A 19629-nucleotide genomic window follows, 5' to 3' on the forward strand; every position below is an offset into this window, starting at 1 on the left:
TTCTTGTATTAACACTGTAAAACATTGTAATACACACGGCTGCAACTGCTTATTATCACTCTTTTCTCACGTATTACTTCTTTTGGTTGTTGATAAGCTGTCATAGCATACTTCTGAATGCTTTTCTTCATCAAGAAACTGAGGCACACTATTATTGTTTTTGAATTCTTAAGACAAGGACTATGAAACTTCATGTCCAGTGCTATCTAGAGACAATGGTACACTGGAAAACATGGATTAGTGCAAATCACTCATTTCCCCTAGACAGAACACCAGTGTCAAGGGAGAAATCACAAATACACTCTTTTTAATTCATACTTCATCGCTTAGTGTCACATGAAGATTAAATAAATACCAAAGTGTTTTCTTACCAGACAGTTATGAAATCATATATTGGCTCTGTTTGGAGAACTGTGAAATTGATGTAGATTCCATTCCCAGGTGGTACTCTTACAAGCCAGAAGCAGTCTTGAAAGTTTGGATACTCATCAGGGTATCCTGGAGAGTATATGGTGCCATTCATTGCAGTTATATTTCCTCCACAGAGGGCTACAAAAAGACATTAGTTTTTAAAAAATTTTAGATCCTTCTTGCATTCTTCTTAGACCATGTAAAAGCCATACTTTTAAACACATTTGGTACACTGTAACTAGATTACGTAAAGCCATTGCTATGTATAGAAAACAGATTTTACTGAGCTTTTTGCAAAGAATCAAAGTCTATTTTGACATTATTGGTCAAATCTACAAGAAGAAAAAAGTAATTCTGATGTCATAAATACTATCAGAACTGGAACTAAAGTAATATTTAGACATTGGGTTAAATTATTCTCTGCACAATTGAAAACCTCTTTGTTATGGCTTTGTGTAAACACTAGCTACAAATTAGCAGTGAAACACATTAATTGCTTTCATTTATTGTCACAAGAAGGTAGCCAACCAAAATTATCAGGTGAGAGAAGAGATATGGTAAGATGATGGGAGGATGGGTGGGGGAAAACTAGAGGGGAATTTGAAAATGAAAATATTGTGTGCAACAATATGAAGAGTAATTTTGCATGTCCTGAGATAAATTCTGGTAGACAAAGTAAGAATCCTTTCTGTAATTCTTGTTGATGTGCACTAATTTTAGACATCGTACAATACAAGACTGTCCATACAGCTTTTGGACTTTCATAACTATGCATTTCAGGAAATCTATTAGTCCAAACTATATGATTTTCTCCACAGAGGTTTCAGATGCATGTTGAATATGACACCACCTTGTTATTACAGAAGAGAAATTATGTTATAGAAGCCTAGTTCTAGAAAAGTGAGCAAAGCCTAAAATGGTATAATTTGCTTTATTTTGCATATGTTCGTCCCCATTCCACCCCAAACGAGCATGGAATGGCAACCCAGATTCCCTAAAATATGCTTAAGAACTTCTAACCAGAGAACAGGTTGTTGGAAATACAGGTTTGACATATAGGAATTATGCATTGTTTGTATTTAGGTAAAGCATGTTATGGTTTATATATATACTTTAGTGCTGAACTGTAGGGTAAGGAGGCTTTCATAGTCACACCTCATCCATTCAGACTCAACAGCTGGTATACTGTTTTTCTTCAGCTTTTAGCTTCAAAGTCTCAAGGGTTTTTGAGCAGTGCAGACAGAATTGATTTTGCAGCAGGGTCTTAGAGGCGTAAAGACATGGACTGATGACTGTCAGGCAATGAGATTTCTTGGAAAAGTAGAGGGAACAGATTCCAAAAGGATGAAAGTGAGGGAGATGAGTTAAGAAGGGTCAGAGAGTGTTAGATGGTGCTCAACACAGGTTAGAGGGATTTTAGGTGAATGAGGATGCAAGAAGAGAACAAAACTGTTTAAACAGGAACCACATTTAGGGATATTTGATTCAGATTGCCTGCTTCAAGAAGTCTGAGGCATTAAACAAGCCTTAGTATATGCTGCCTTACAATAAAGGTATTAAATCAAATAAAAATGTAAAACATACTGTACATTTCTGGCACTAGGCATATACAAAAAAGCCCACTTCATTTTAATGCTTTTGAACACAAGGCCTTTATCTCAAATCAAACCAAGTACAACTAGAAGATACCTAATTATCTTTTTCCTTCAACAATAAAGAGAAAAAAACCCTCAAAAACATCAGTAGAATATAAAAATGTTAAAAACTCTTTACTAAAAATACCACAGTAAATATTTGCACAAAACCTCATGTAATTTAAGAAATATCTCTGGGAGCTGAGTAATGTTGGCAGTCTGTAATCATGCAGCACAGCATATATGTTAGATCTCTATTATCAATTAGGTTGATTTTTTTTATCTGCATCTTTTCATATCACACTAAGTAGAAACAAAGAACTTCCAGCCACTGTTCAGGAACTTCATCAAAAGTGGTACTCTGAACAGCAACATACTTCGGGCATTTTAGAATTTACTAATTAAATTCTCGGTTCCAGTAAGGTAATTCAAAGAAACAGAATCACTCCGTTCAGTAAATTATTTGTCTTGATTCTGAGGCACAGAAAATACAGCTAGAACTAAGTAACAGGGAAAAGCTAAGCTGTTTAGCAGTTAAGACATGAACCATTACTATTCCTTCAGGATCCAGAAAATGGTGGTTAAAACTTAATTGTGATGAATTAACTTCTTCTCCTTTCAAAAGACAGACAATGTAGGTGTCATCTCTCTTTTATATGATAAGGCTTCTCCTTCTGAATTCAGTATCAGATATGTCTTAATTTAGCTACTGCATCCCCCAGAAATGCCTGTGGCTCATTGACTCCAGAAGGAATTTTGAGTACCTAAATTTAGATTCAGAATACAATGCAAAAATCCAGAAAAGGAGGCAGCTAATTATTTTCTTTTTTTTTTCTTTTTTTTTTTCAAGCATTCTTCTTCAACTTGCTTGGTATTGAGGATTCCATCCTTAATGTTGAGCTTTTACCATTGAATATAGAGGGAATTTAGGCCTTTAACTCAGGTCCTGAATACCTCTTCTGAAACTGTAGAGGGTCTTTAAGGAGTATGAAAGTGGGCATTCAACACCTTGTACAGATCTCACCTTTGTGGAAACCTGTGTTTAGGCATATAGAGAAGTTTACAGTCGATAACTTAATTGCTAAATGTGTTTGGATCTTGTGGTCCCCGGAGTGTAGGAATTTGGTATGACAGTTTTGAATATGAAGTATCTTCACTGTGTCTATGTTTTTCCAGGAACTTAACATTACTGTCTGAATGTTGCCACACTTGTGACAAACCTGGAGGTTCCAGAAGAAAGTAATTATTTCATATGGAAGAAAACTCAGTCCTCAGTTCCACAAATAGATTTTGTAGTGCACAGATATTTCTCAAAGAGATTTCTGTTACCAAAACATCCATCCTTGTCTGTTTCAGAGTCTGATGACATTGGACGACTGACCTTCTTTGGCCTCTGCTTAGGTACAGGTTCCTTTCAGCATAGCTATGGATAAGATAAACACCTCTACAGAATTATCATGTATATTCATTCTGTCTCCTTAAAATTTCAGCTATGTGCAAGCCACAGTTCCCTGAATCTGCTTACCTGCTGCAAGCGTATCAGTGTAAAAAAAGGTAAAAGATTAAAAAATATAATTTAAAAAAAAATCCCATTCACAAAAAATATATGTAGAAAGGACTTCACATAGCATTGACTGGAGGACAACTGCACTTTATGGCATCTTTGACATTTCTTTCTAACTGATAAGACAACATAAATGGCTAGAGTTGGGAAATTCAATTTTTGAACCTTTTTCTTGATTCAGTGCAGAGCTTTTACTCTGTAGCACCACCTAGATTAAAAAGCAGCACAAGTCTCCACAGTCCAGACCTTAAGCTTAACCTTCCAAAAACAAACTTATGTCAGGTAAGTTTTCAGAGATTTCATATTTCCATGAAACATTTCAGCTTCTCTGCAAAAATTTTCACATTCAAAATTAAATACTTCCTCTGCAAAGACCACAATATAAATATACAGGTCTCTGTAAATTGAAAAGCTGAAATTATTTCAGTTAACAGTCCTTAGGAAGACTTACAAATAATGAAGGCTTCACAGGTCACCCAGAACATACCTTCACATCTGGGGAGAGGATGATTCCAGTTACGGCTGATGCCATGAAGACAAGTCAGAGCTGAATTTCCAATTAATGTGTAGCCAGGAAAACACTCAAATGAAATAGTTTGTCCCACAGTAAAGTCATTTCCAATAACAAAGCCATTACGAAATGGTCGAGGGTCAGGACAGCTTTGTAGCTGATATGCTGAAATAAATAAATAATAATAATGGGGGGGGGAGTAAAATACAAATTCTTATTACTTCAAAAATAAAAGCTTTTCATTAGAATAAAATTAAAAAATCATGGACATCATGTCTTAAGTTCCATCACAGTGACAATCAAAATCATTGGTCCTACACCAGGAGAAGCACAGTGAAACATTCCCACAGCAATTCTGGAAATATGCATAAAAATTAGTTTCCAATTCCAAACCTCATAAAGAAAACATAACACTACAGCCAAAATTTAAATGATCTTATCTTCTTTCCACTTTGATAATGTGTGTGTATGGGTGTGTGTTTGTGTGTGTGTGTAAACAAACAAACAAATACTTAGCACTCTACCTTACAGGTTTTTGGAACAGAGTTCATGAAGGCAAAAATGAGACTAGACTCTTCATTTTGTCTTTTAATTTTAGTAAGTACAGGAGTACTGCACTGGAGAAGAAGGGAGTAGAGAGAAATTTAGACTTTGTGTTTTCTCCACTTAGATCTTCAAAAAGGTAGGCCACTGACTGGCTCTTCAAGACTGAAAAATTGCTTCCAACTGCACCCTTAAGTACACCCTAATCAAAATGGTTCCAAGCTGCTGACAATGAAAATTTAAAAGGCTAAGAATATCTAAACAAGAAGCATGAGAAAAAGCTAATAGGTACAGAAGACTGATGTGATGCCATGACAGGGAGGAGGCTAACAGCCAATGCACCTCTAAAAAAAGTGCAGGAGAATGACAAACAGCAGAATTACAATAAATAGGAAAAGCAAATCAGGTAGCCTACACTGCATGTGGAGTGATGCATACAGTATTAAGGAACAGAACAAGGGCCAAACTAAGAAGCCCTTTCACACCAACGTAGGAGCCTAAAACACAGGAGGTGGCATCTAGAATGCTTGAACCAACCAAAAGCGCTGAAGTGAAAGGCCTGGCATAGAGCAGCAGGATGCAGTGTTGCCAGGTGACCACCTTTCCAAGACTGAAAGGGCAGAGACTTCCAGGTGGGAGAGCAGCACTGTTGTTTAGAAATTATATTAAGTGCCATAGAATAAAAATATTACCAGAAAGAAAGAAATACTATAGAATACTCCTAGGTGGAAATTAAAACTCCAGAAATGTAAGTGCAGTACTGAGCTGCTTCTACAAATTTCTAAACAGGAAAATGATAGTGAACAGGAAATGTTAAATAAAATTAGAGAAGCTGCAAAAATACGACAGGTAGTAGTAACGGAGTACCCAAATATCCACCTCACCATGATGATCTGAAGAAATAAAAATTTGAATGCAGGAAATAACTGTTCCCTAGAACAAGCAGTTTGAAAGCCCACAAGAAAAGATGTTATTTTAGATTCAAACCAGCTTGGTACTCAAGCCTTAGTTTGAGAAGTATTCATGGGAGAGCTGCTCATAATAGCAGTCATAATGTGGTTTGATTGTACTGGGAGGGAGCAAGTCAAATAAACCCAGCACAGGGATATTCAATTTTCTGGAAAGGAAATTATATAAAAATGAGGTAATGCAGATTGGAATCTGCTAATTGACACTATTTTAAAGACCTGGTAAAACATGTTCTACAATTTAGAATAAAAAAACACTAAAGTGGTTCAGAAAAATGCCTGTGTGACTCAGTAGGAAAGTTAAAGAAGCTACAATAGGGAAAAGGTTGGCGTTTAAATAATGAAAGTCTGCCTTTCCAAAAAGTCATAAAACATAGCAGGTCAAATTTAAATAGAAAATACAGAGAGCAAAAATAATTTGAAAAATGTCTTGCAGAAGATGTCTTAGCTGATCATAAAAAAATTATTTGACAATATCAGAAGCAAGAAGTCAGCTAGGGTACTGGTGGGACAATTCATGACAAATGAGAAAAAGGGGACTTTTATGGATTAGGATGCCATAGAGAGAAAAACTCAATAAATTCTTTGTATCTGTCGTTACTGCTGAAGATGGTGTAGAGATTTTCAAACAAGATACAGTGCTTGTATTACACAGGTCTAAGGCACTAGATCAATTTGAAGTAAATACAAAAGTACTACACTAAATAGGTAAGGCATAGGGCCAGGAGCAAATGACTTTCACCCAGAAGAGCTGCTGAGCCAATATATATATATCTTATAAATTTAAGATCTGATCTAGAGGAGTGGTGATTTCCCAATGTAAATCACATCTATCTTTAGAGGAGATCCTTGAAATTACAGGTCAGTGAGTCTGACTTCTATACCTGGTAATATGACACAGCCTATAATAATGAATAACATTACTGAGCACATGGCTAAACATGGTTTCTTGGGAAAGAGATTGGAGGTGTGATGACTGTAGTTCACAAAAATCATGAAGAGAGTGGAAAGGCTGAATGCAAAAATGCCATCAAATCCCACAGTAAAAGAATTAAGAGTCTGACAACAACTGTGGATGCTGGGAGAGTACAAAAAAACCTAGTTAGGCTTCTGTGCTGCTAAGCAGCATTTCTTTTTGCCATTTGGAAATACCATACTGAGCTAGATGGAGCTTTTTTCTGATCCAATAGGGGTTTTCTGTCTTTACATTCTTACGTTTAAGGAAGAGGAGAAATAAACCTGTCTATAATTTTACTTGTTTTTCTGAGAAGAATTAAAAGGCTCTATAATGAACTACAAATATAAAAGATTTTATAGGAAAAAAGTAAGATTTGAAAATAAGCCTCTCTCACACATCTTGGTGATCTTTTCCAAGAAGATTTGAAATATTGACTTCTTATTACAGAACTGAGAACAAATACACTACGCAAAATCTGGAAAATCGGAAGATCATAGGTTGTATATGTTTGAAAGAAACAGTTATCTCTTATGTGGTTAAAAACAGAAATGGGAACTTTTTTTTTTAATTCTTTGACAAATAACAGCGTCTCCAAAATGATTACTGTTACTATTAATAGCAGTAATAGTATATGCTCTTAAGTCTTTTACTGCCCTCTTAGCAGTAGATTTTAAAGTTCCCTTACTCCTTGTCCTGGTTTCAGCTGGGATAGAGTTAATTTTCTTCCTAGTAGCCGGTATAGTGCTGTGCTTTGGATTTTAGTATAAGAATAATATTGATAACACGCTGATGTTTTGGCTGTCGCTAAGTGGTGTTTACATTGGTCAAGGATTTTCCCCCCCTTCAGCTCCCCGTGCTCTGCCAGGTGCCCAAGAAATGGGAGGGGGCACAGCCAGGATAGTTGATCCAAACTGACCAAAGGGCTATTCCATACCATATGATGTCATGCCCAGTATATAAACTGGGGAGAGTTGGCCGGGGGGTAGCGATCACTGCTCGGGGACTGGCTGGGCGTCGGTCGGCGGGTGGTGAGCGGTTGTATTTTTTTTATATATATTTTTTCCCTTTTTTTCCCCTCCCTTGGGTTTTGTTCCTCTCTCTCTCTCTCATTGTTTTTTTTTCCCTGTCATTATAATTAATTATTATTATTACTATTATTTTGTTCCAATTATTAAACTGTTCTTATCTCAACCCACGAGTTTTCTTACTTTTGCTCTTTCGATTCTCTGCCCCATCCCACCGGGGGGGGGGAAGTGAGCGAGCGGCTGCCTGGTGCTTAGCTGCCAGCTGGGGCTAAACCACGACACTCCTACAAATAGTATCATATTCCAAATAAGAAGTGAATAAAACCTTACCAGGCAATTTAAGTCATAAACTGACTTTTTCTTTAAAAGCTAACACTTTTTACAGTGGCTCACTTCCAGAATGTTACATAGAGGTCAAGTCAATTTGGACTTGTTACGATTGAAAGAGTAATAGGAGACTGCTCTAAAGTAAAAACTCTTTAAATCATCCTTTGACGTTATTCATTTCATGAAAACAGATATAGTTTAAAATATACATTTGACCTTTTTTGTGAACAGTGGTGATCTAATCCCTTTTAAATGAATCAGCAATTATATAAATAGAATTATGATCTTGCAGTCTTCACCAGCTCAGCATGACCTATTTGAGTACAACAGAACAAGAATGTTCCAGCGATATTGCCAACTAGGAAATAAAATGGATTTGGAGATTCCTGAGTTGGCATTATTCTGTACTAGCCTACATGGATCCAGTATTCTAAAACAATATTTAGATCTTCCCCTTCCAGAACCCAAGATACAAAATTAAGATTCCCATATGCTTATAAAAATTGAACAATAGAGATGCTTACTTTGTAAAGCTATGCAATGTAAATTAATAGGCCAACCAAATTCAGATATGGGAAATTATCTGTTTGCCTACATTTGAACTGCTTTTTAAAGAGAATATGCAATTATTTTTCCTTTTTCATCTTAATTTTCTGCATTCTTCTGTTTGATCTTGATGCACAACACTTTGGTTTGAAATACAGAAAAACTTTTGCTTCATGTTTAACTTTTAGGAATGCCAAAAAAAGAAATAACCTTCAACAGCCACCTTGTTCTCACATAAGAATGTCAAAATCTCACCTTGATATACAATATGAAATCCTTGTTTGTTCTGTGAGTAATCGCTGTGAAAGTATAAGCTGGTTTCATGAGTTGTGCTGAACAGAGAGGCTGGTAGCTGAGGGCCACTTAGTCTCCCAATAACAGTGCTAGTTTCTGTAGATCCACTCCTAACTTCTAAGTAATCATGTATGGTCTCCGTTGAGAAATTCACAAATTGCAAATGGACACCTGAAAAACATCGTTAGTAAATAAAAGCCACCAGTATCAATAGCAGGAGGGAAAATAAAGTATGTACATTTTACACTGATAATATCAGAAAATAATGTAACCAGTGGAAAAGTATGTGTTACGCTCCCAGATGCTGTCCATGGAATTCAGTCTGAAGCATTCTTTCTCTTCATGCATCACTGGCTGGCAAGGTAAGAAACGCCAACACTGAAATACTAACATAATCTAAGGCATTGAACTGTTGGTTATTTATATGCCACTTTTTGGCAAAGTTTGTTGTTTGTGCATTTAGGGCAAATTTCAGTTCTGAACATCAAATAAATTCAATTTAGTTAAATCTTTCCTGTTTTCAATTGCACAAAATAGTCTCCAGTTCTATTAAAAGAAAAAATGCTTTGTGTGCCACACCTGGAAAAAAACAGTGACAGAATTCTACCCCAGAGACAGCTGCATTTCAGTTGTACATAAACTGATCTCTCTCAGCTTATATATATTAATATTTACATATATAAAAATAATGAGGCACAGTAAAAATTATGCATATAATATGGATTAAATATATATTGTAAAAGCATGTGGAAGGAGAGTGTCTGCTCCTTTAAGGGTATCTGGTCAAGGACATCTTTCAATGATGCAAGGGAAAATAAGAAAAGGAGGAAGCCATAAACAAGAACATACAGGGACACAAACCTGAGAGAGGCAGTGATGAAAATCAAACCTGGTCAATCATACTAATTGAAGAGGTCAAGTGAGAGTGTGAGAATGTTTATTCCAGCAAGGTTATCTGATCAGGGACTTTATCAATTGGGAAACCAACAGAAAAGGGGGAAACCAGAACCCAAAATATACAAAGACACAGACCTGACAAAGCAAACATGGAGCCAATGACAAGAAACAAACCTTGCCAGTCACACTAATTGACGTGCTGTCAAGAAACTACAGGCACAACTTCCAGGAAGATCAACCTGGACTTTGCAACTGATAAGATTGCAAACTAGGGGCACCCTGTACTGGGAGGGGTGCAGGACCTATACAAACCCCTGAGGGGATTCACAGAGGAAAGGGGAGCAGGGAGGGACAAAGATGGGGTAGGCAGAAAAGGACATAAAAGGGGCTGGTTGTGTGTAGAGTGGGGTGGGTCAGTACGTTTGTCTGGCTGAGCCCTGCACCTGACCACCAGTCTGTCCTATCATCTCATATCTTCTTATTAAATCTTTTCTTAACTATCTCTCTGTATAATCTCACTATCTATCCCGTGCGTATGTGGGCTGCAAGGACTAAGTGCCAGCTAGTAGTAAGAACTGTATCTGTGAGTGGAATTCGGTGCCAGCAGCTGCAGTCAGACCAGGGCGTGGGTGCCTCTGGCCTATGGTGCTAGCTACTGGAGCCAGTGTGGGGGTCTCAGTGCCAGTTACTCGTATGTGTGTGGGGGGGTGAAAATTGGTGCCAGCTACTGGAGTCAGACCAGGGATGTGGGCACCCTGCAGCCTGTGAAGTCAGCTACTGGAGCAAGTGAGAGGCCACAGCTCTCTGGACCTATGGAGGGTCCTACAGGGGCTCTGAGCAACCTGATCTAGTTGAAGATGTCCCTGCCCATGGCAGGGGGGTTAGACTAGATGACCTTTAAAGGTCCCTTCCAACCCAAACCATTCTATGATTCTATGATTCAGATTCTATGATTCTACAGACTTTGTGCCCAGAATGCCAGCTAATGGGGGGACCAGTGTGAATGGACTGGGTGCCAGCTACTGGAGTAAGAGCAGGGGTGTTGGTAACCCTGGCCTGAAGTGACTGTGAGTGTCTTTAACTTCCAGCCACTGGGGCAGGAACAGTGTGTGTTCTCAAAACCAATTACTGGTGAGACTAGCGTGAGTGAGGTGAGTAAGGAGCTCAGCGGTGGCGGCTGGAGCGGGACCATGGGTCACAGCCCGCGTGCCTGGTGCTGGCTGCTGGGAGGGCAAGCGTCTATATCGTCCCCAGTCCTGGTGTGTCAGGGAATATGCATGTGTCATCTGCTAGCAAACTTCAAACTGGACTAGCCAGTGAGTAGGAAGGCCTTGGGTCCAGGCCAGGATATCAGGCAGGCAGAAAGTCCGTGCTGACACATCCAGGGGGACTTGCGAATGTGGAGCACATGAGAGACGAGTGTGTGAACAGTGTGTTTGCAGAGAGCATCAAGCTGGACCAGCTAGCGAGTAGGGGACCCATGAAGCAGGTAAGGGGGCCCAAGATCCAGACAGGGGTGCCAGGCGGACAGTCAAGGGATCCGCAAATGTGCGTGTGCTTGTGAACCTAGAGAGTGTTGTGTGTGCGCCTGCACTAGCGACCTTCTGTCTCTGCCAGCCCAAGAGGAGGAAGGGACTTGGCTGCCTGTGCTTGTGTTTTATGTGAATCCCGTATGTAGGTCCAGTCGAAGGCAGCACCTTCTCTGCGGCAATCTGTGTGACCAGCCATGTCAGTGTCCTCTGTGTGTGTGTGTCTGTGCTCAGCTTTGTTAGTGCTTGAATCTGCAAACAGGAAGGTGGCAGCCATGTCCCTCAGCCTGGTCAGAGACCTTGTGTCCCTGGGCAGCAGGCTGGGCTCCAGTGGCTGGGCAGGAGGGTCCTGGGCTGAAGTGGCTGGAGGAGGTGGCCACACTCCTTACATTATTTAACATATATATTATTTTTGAGTCACAAAAAATGTAAATTATATTATCTAATGATCATTCATCAGTACACCTCTCACTAAACATGCAGTTCAATTATTTAATTCTCATACACACATTGTGCCATATGATGATCTTGCCAACAGAAATGTCTGATTATTTGACTTGGTAAGGAACAGGAAGGTAGCTTACTATCCATTAGCAAGTTACCTCTCCTAACCAGGTGATGTATTACAACAATTATGTGACAGGACAAGAAGAAAATGCTCAGCAGCTGAGTAGTTATAGGGCTTTTTAAACATTTTCCTGTTTATACATATTTCTACATAAGTTACAACAAAGTGGAATTTGTATTTTGTCTGGATTTACTGCAACTATGGAATGATAATGAAGTACTTTCATTAAGAAGATGATTGAGTCCCACTGGTGTTTCTGGCAAAGACAATCAACATGATTTCATATAAAATTGAAAGGAAAAGATATAATATCAGATTAATTATTGAAAAGTCATGAATAATTTTGTAACTCCTAAACTGTAATAGCTAAATAGTGTTTGTCACTGTCTTTTAGAGCTTTCTCCCCAGATACCATGTAAAGCTTATGAATGGTTTTCTGAAGCATGTAACATTTTGTATGCTACAGGAAAAAAGGTTGGCGCATAATTATTGTTACCTTGATCATGTCTGTCTCTCTTTATCTGAAGAAAGCCTATATGTGATAAGAAAGCTTCTGCTTATAAGTGTCATACTTTGACTTTGCCAGCCTTCCAAACATTTCCTACACAGAGAATCCAGTTATATCCAAACTTTCTTCTTTCTCTATCTGTGATATTTATAGGCTTGGCCTTTTATTTGATCTGTGAACCAAACACTTGTCCAAAGTTTAAGCTGTCATTAATAACTGCCAACTCACGCTGTCTTACTGTCAATTTTTTTTCTCTTTCACCCACTTTGTTCGATACAAAACCAGCTCTAATATATTTTTGTTCATCATTCTGTTCTCTGTACTCTGCTGTCTTTCACTACAAGTTCCTGAACCATATCAATCTTCCAAGGTATTAATCCTTTGCTCAGCCTGTAGCATCTGCCTCTGTTTGTCTCAGATTTCTGGTTGTTGGACTGTTTTTTTTCCATGGCTTTTTGCAGTTTGGACACCCCTCTTGAATATTTATATTTATATAAAAATATATTTCATATATTTATATATAAAGCCTAACCATAAATCTCAGAAAGAATAGCAACAAATCATATAAAGTAACCTTGTGAGTTGATTGAAATCAACCTATTGTCATTGGTTTAGATTACACCATTAGCTAACATAAAGTCAAAAAGCTTATGATCCATAACTTATAACCAGGAAAAAATCTTGTTAGAAACACTTAAACAACTGAAAACCTATATAAGGTTCCCATTATGGTGTTTTTGATTTTTTCTATTTACTACTCAGAAGAGTTAGATGTATGTGCCTCCACTGGACTAGAACCACAGCATCACTAAAACCAGTTTTAGACATCACTTTTTCAAATGTCATTTTTTCATTTCTACAATGAAATTTTACTTTAATTTTCAATTCAGTTTTAATAATATCCTGTTTAGAAATGGTCAAAAATGTCAATCACATTCAATCTGTGCAGTTTTATTTTTCTTCTAGAAAAAGGAGCATTTAGTTTTCCTGTACATGAGCTGGAAAGCTAGCAGGGATCTGCATGGGATCTGAAGATTCTAGACAGCATTATGACTCATGATGAAACACGAGAAGCTGTCACATCAAGCTGTCTAAAATTCAGGTAATGGCAGAATTAAAGTATCGATGCTATTTCTATAAAATGCTAATACAAAAAATCGACTATAGACTTGAATATTGTGACTTTTGAACAAAATGCAAACATAACAATTGGGTTCTATATGGAAATCCCTATCCTGACATAATGTATTTCCCACAGATAGATTCTGTTAAGTCAATGTTACTGGACGTTTAATGTTATTCAGTTTAAACAAAACATGCACAACAATTGGCTTTCATTTAAATGATAAGTGAACCAGGCTTACGGGACTTATAATCAAAAAGATCACAGAAATTATTTTAAAAAGAGGAGGGAAAGAATCTGAACAGATGCAGAAGGGAAAACTATTTGGGATGCCACATTCAGGTACTGTTGAAGACCGAGAAATTCTGTATCATCAAATAAAGAAGATGACAGAAGTTGGCAGGTATAAAGTAGAAAACAGTGAGGCATGTCTGAAAAAACATGCCATTCAAAAAACCCAAGTGCACATTTTCCTACAAAAGTGCCACAAATATAAAAAATTAAATGAGACAACTCTATTGGCTAGCTTTGAATAAAGATTTTGCAATGATAGATATATAGGATCCACCCAAAGTTGCTCAAGGGGCTAGCCAATGTAATTGAAATGCTGATATTACCTATTCAAAATCATTGTGAATGAGAGAAATTCTGGTGACCAGGTAAAGTCAGAAGATATATCCACCTTTAAGACAAGAAAGAGGACCTGGGCAATAGCAACTGCAGGTTCACTGGAGTCCACAGAAAGACTATGGAACTTGTCTAACTGGAGGCAATTTCCAAACACATGAAGGACAAAAAGGGACTCAGGAGCAGTCAACATGGATTTACTAACAGAAAATCACAGTTGATCAACCATTATTTTCTTCTATGATTAAATTGACAAAGGGAGAATGGTGGATATACTCTCACTCTGCTATGACTTTTGACTCAGTCTTCTACAGCATTCTCATCTGGAAGCTGAACATATCTGAACTTGATGAATGGAGAGGAAGTAGGTTAAAAATGAAGTGTCTCTACACAAATGCACGCAGCATGGGCAACAAACAGGAGGAGCTGGAAGCTACCGTGCTGCTAGAAAGCTATGACTTGGTTGCCATTACTGAAACCTGGTGGGACGAATCTCATGACTGGAGTGTGGCTATCGATGGCTACAGGCTATTCAGAAGGCACAGGTGGGGAAGGAGGGGGCAGAGGTGTTGCCCTCTGTATCAAGAAATGGATAGTGTGAAGAGCTGTCCCTGAAGAACAGCAACAAGCAGGTTGAAAGCTTATGGGTAAGAATTAGAGACCGAGGCAACAAAGGGAACCTTGTGGCTGTTGTTTACTACAGGCCGCCTGATCAAGGGGAGCCTACTGATGAAGCCTTCTTCCTCCAGCTACAGGAGGCTTCACACTCGCAAGCTCTTGTCCTACTTGGGGGACTTCAACCACCCTGACATCTGCTGGAAAAGTAGCACGGCAAGCTGTAGGCAATCCAGGAGACTCCTGGAGTGCATTGAGGATAACTTCTTAACCCAGGTAATAGACACCCCTACCCAAGGGGATGCGATACTGGACCTGATTGTCACCAATGCAAGTGAGCTCATCAGCAACATCAAGACTGGAGGCAGCCTAGGCTGCAGTGATCACACATTGGTGGAGTTCACAGTCCTGAGGGATATGGGACAGGCAAGGAGTATAGTCAGGACCCTAAATTTTAGGAAAGCAAACTTCCAGCTCTTCAAGGAGTTAGTCAGTAGGATCCCCTGGGAAACGGCCCTCAGGGACAGGGGAGCAGAACAGAGCTGGCAGATCTTTAAGGATGCTTTCCATAGAGCGCAAGAGCTCTCAGGCCCCAGATGTAGGAAATCAGGCAAGGAAGGGAAGAAACCAGCATGGCTGAGTCAAGTCATGCTGGTCAAACTAAAGAGCAAGAGGGAACTGCACAGGCAGTGGAAGCAGGGACAGGTAACCTGGGAAGAGTATAGGGATGCTGCCTGCTTGTGTAGGGATGGGGTCGGGAAGGCCAAGGTGCAGTTGGAGCTGAACTTGGCAAGGGATGCAGAGAATAACAAGAAGGGCTTCTACAGGTATATCAACCAGAAAAGGAAAGTTAAAGAAAGCATACCTCCACTGATGAACCAGAATGGTGAACTAGTATCAACAGATGAGGAGAAGGCTGAGGTACTCAACAACTTTTTTGCTTCAGTCTTCTCTGGCAACCGCTCTCCTCACCCTTCCTGAGTCAATGGACAACATGTTGGGGACCAGGGGGGTAAAGTCCCTCCCAGTGTAAGGGAAGATCAGGTTCATGACCACCTGAGGAACGTGAACATACATAAGTCTATGGGACCTGATGAGATGCATCCCAGAGTCCTGAGGAAATTAGCTGATGTAGTTGCCAAGCTACTCTCCATGATATTTGAAAAGTCACGGCAGTCAGGTGAAGTCCCTGGTGACTGGAAAAAGGGAAACATTGTGCCCATCTTTAAAAAGAGTAGAAAGGATGACCCTGGGAACTACCGACCTGTCAGCGTCACCACTGTGCCTAGGAAGATCATGGAACAGATCCTCCTAGAAGCTATGTTAGAGCACATGGAGGACAGGGAGGTGATTCAAGATAGCCCTTCACCAAGGGCAAGTCCTGCCAGACCAACCCAATGGCTTTCTACGAGGGAGTTACCACATAAGTGGACAAGGGAAAAGCAATGGATGTCATCTATCTGGACTTCCGAAAAGCCTTTGACACTGTCCCCCACAACATCCTTCTCCCTAAATTGGAGAGATATGGATTTGATGGGTGGACTGTTCGGTGGATAAGGAATTGGTTGGATGGTCGCATCTAGAGGGTAGTGGTCAACAGCTCCATGTCCAGATGGAGATCAGTGATGAGTGGTGTCCCTCAGGGGTCCATACTGGGACCAGTGCTGTTCAATATTTTCATCAATGACATTGACAGCGAGATGGAGTGCACCCTCAGCAAGTCTGCAGATGACACCAAGCTGAGTGGTGCACTTGACACACCAGAAGGACGGGATGTCATCCAGAGGGACCTGGACAAGCTGGAGAAGTGGGCCTGTGTGAACCTCGTGAGGTTCAATAAGGCCAAGTGCAGGGTCCTACACCTGGGTTGGGGCAATCCTCGGTTTTAAATCAGGCTGGGGGATGATGTGATCGAGAGCATCCCTGTGGAAAAGGACTTTGGGGTGCTGGTGGATGAAAAGCTGGACATGAGCTGACAATGTGCGCTCACAGCCCAGAAGGCCAACCGTATCCTGGGCTGCATCAAAAGAAACATGGCCAGCAGGTTGAGGGAGGTAATTCTGCCCCTCTACTCTGCTCTTGTGAGACCTCACCTGGAATACTGCGTCCAGCTCTGGAGCCCTCGGCACAAGAAGGACATGGAGCTTTGGAGCGGGTTCAGAGGAGGGCCACAAAAATGATCCGAGGGCTGGAGCACCTCTCCTATGAGGACAGGCTGAGAGAATTGGGTTTGTTCAGACTGGAGAAGAGAAGGCTGTGGGGAGACCTTACAGCAGCCTTCCAGTACTTAAAGGGGGCCTATAGGAAAGACGGAGACAAACTTTTTAGCAAGGCCTGTTGTGACAGGACAAAAAGCAATGGTTTTAAACTAAGGGAGGGTAGATTTAGACTGGATTTAAGAAAGAAATTTTTTACACTGAGAGTGGTGAGGCACTGGAAGAGGTTGCACAGAGAGGTAGTGGAGGCCCCATCCCTGGAGATATTCAAGGTCAGGTTGGATGGGGCTCTGAGCAACCTGATCTAGTTGAAGATGTCCCTGCTCTTGCAGGGGGGTTGGACTAGATGACCTGTAAAGGTCCCTTCCAGTCCAAAGCATTCTATGATTCTATGAAAAATTAATGGAACTTCAAGGCTCCAAGGGTGATAATCAGTCATTCAATGTCCAGTTGGTATCCAGTAACAAGTACAATGTTCTATGGGTTGATATGGGAGCTTACACTATTCAATGTCTTCATGAGAGACCTGCATAATGAGAATGCATCCTCAACAAATTTGTGGACTATACTAAACTAGAGGATGTGGATGATATACCAAATGGCACGACTTCTGTCCAGAGAAACACTGAAAAACTTGAGGGCTGAGTAAACAATCCCTTCTTAAAAGTTTGCACAAGAACTGCAAAGTTCTGCATCTGGAGCACAACATCCTTATCTGTTGGTACAGACTGGGAATTGATTAGGTGAGTAGCAGCCCTGCTGAGAAGGATCTGCCAGTTGTAGCGGACTTGATCTGGTGTTACTGACAGTTCCATTTTGAGTGGGAAGCTTGACAGCTTTGAGTGGGAGGCTTCTAGAGGTCCCTTCCAAGAACATTTCTATGCTGCTGCGATATTCACCTAGGATATGCAAAGAAGCTTAATGATACACTAATGAACTCAAATGTAGCTTTAACTTCTTCTAAACTGATACTGACTTGGTTTAAAATATTTGTCATAGCTATTTATTTTTGTTGGGTTTATGACCTTACAAAGAGAAATCAAGCCTGTTAAGTTAGAAAATTGTGCTTAATTCTAATTAAACAACTTTGTCTTTATCAGAAAATTGTAGTTTATGTTAGATGAAAAAACAAGAACCTTGTAGCTTTTCTATTCTATATCTTTCTTTTAGGGCTTTGCTAACTTCTTTAAATGAATTATAATTCATTTTTTTGCCAGGATAAATATTCATAATATTTTAAAATCTATGTTCAGTGTTTTGAATCCATAAAAACCCCAACAAATTTAATCCATGAAAGAACACATACCAAAACCAATAGGCAGCTTTATTGTCCACGTGCAATCCAAACTGCTAGGATAGTTGCCAGGAAACCCAGGGCTGAGGATCACTCCGCTGAAGTCTGACATGCCACCACCACATTGTGCTGCAAAAAAAAAAGCAAAGACATTTTTCAGAGGAGTAGAATGAGCTAAAAATTAATTCAGAACATTGAAAATCCATCCAACTTTAATAATATAATAATAACTAGGTTTATATTTCAAAAAATATGCAAACATTCCTTTACCACTAAATATCTATAACAAAGTAATTTATAAGTAGGTGCTTTAAACATACGTATGTACTCTGAATTGGCTGGGTTTTAATCTGGGGGACACATGTACCTGAAAAGAGAATAGATGTTTACTCTGCACTCTGTCTGCATGAATCACCCTTGTGAACATGCAAGCAGCACACATCAGCTGACAGCAACATTGAAACAATTCCACATTAGTTTGTAAAGGAGCATCTGAATAATATAAGATAATAATGTATTTTTAAAAGATTCTGTTCTCAAAGCACTTCAAGAGGCCTTTTAAGAGTATATTTGTATCCTGCTGCTCTAAAAACAAGATTAAAAAAACACTTAGAAAATGTACACACACACACATATTTCCAGAAATTGAACTAAATCCATATTTGAACTTCATTTTAATTTTTTTCAGGCATGACATCAGTGAATAAAGTAACTTACACTTCAATTTAGATTTGAAGATGTTAATTATGGTAAATACAATTTTGTTTAACAGTTTTGTCCAATTAACAGCTGCTACATCCTTTGAAACACAATTAAAAATCATTACTTACAAAAAAGATGGAAAAAAAAGGAAAATAAAAACCCCTAAAATTTCAGCATAGCATCTTTGTCTTCAGAATTTACCATAGAGCAGTGCAATTATTGTATCAGACTTCCTAGACATATATTAATGCATAATGATGGAAACTGAAGACTAACTCCTGAAAAAATTCTTACACATATCTGAATCTTGTTGAATATGTATAAATTCTAAGCTCAGGGAGCTCAGTACCTCATAGGAGGTTTTTAACACCTCACAGGATTAAAAGGAGGATTATGTGAGGCAGCTCAAGAGGATATATAATCCATCGTGAAGAAAAGCAAAGTATAAAATCTTTAATGAGATCTGCACCATCCTACTTTCCATATGTTCAAGATTACAAATACAGATAACTCTTACTGTTAGGGAACCCAAACAAAAAGTCATTTCTATTCAGTGAAAGAGAATGCAAATAGAAAGAGTTTTACATCCCTCATATTTATTCATCATATAAAGAGAATATGTTTAAATGCACCTCAGATGTTTCATTTGGGCTTCTGGCAGGATTCCAGTGCTTCTTCCAATAATATTAATATGGTTATGTATATAGTTTAATTTGAAAAATAATGTATCATCTTAAATTGGGCAGACATGCCTTATGTTGAACTCATT

At 39.2% G+C, this 19629-nt stretch overlaps 1 protein-coding gene across 1 annotated transcript in view; it reads right to left on the reverse strand.

The window, feature by feature from the left end:
* Positions 1 to 19629, reverse strand: part of CSMD3 (CUB and Sushi multiple domains 3) — a 774333-nt gene that overhangs the window by 109514 nt on the left and 645190 nt on the right. Inside the window, exons 41-44 of the mRNA XM_075495159.1 lie at positions 18171 to 18287; positions 8743 to 8952; positions 4097 to 4285; positions 372 to 549 (exon numbers count right to left, since the gene is read on the reverse strand). Of these exons, the coding sequence (XP_075351274.1) occupies positions 372 to 549; positions 4097 to 4285; positions 8743 to 8952; positions 18171 to 18287 (694 nt within the window). The remainder of the gene's footprint in view (positions 1 to 371; positions 550 to 4096; positions 4286 to 8742; positions 8953 to 18170; positions 18288 to 19629) is intronic.

This window comes from Mycteria americana, chromosome 2 (assembly GCF_035582795.1).
Source record: "Mycteria americana isolate JAX WOST 10 ecotype Jacksonville Zoo and Gardens chromosome 2, USCA_MyAme_1.0, whole genome shotgun sequence".
In the NCBI taxonomy this organism is placed as follows: Eukaryota; Metazoa; Chordata; class Aves; order Ciconiiformes; family Ciconiidae; genus Mycteria; species Mycteria americana.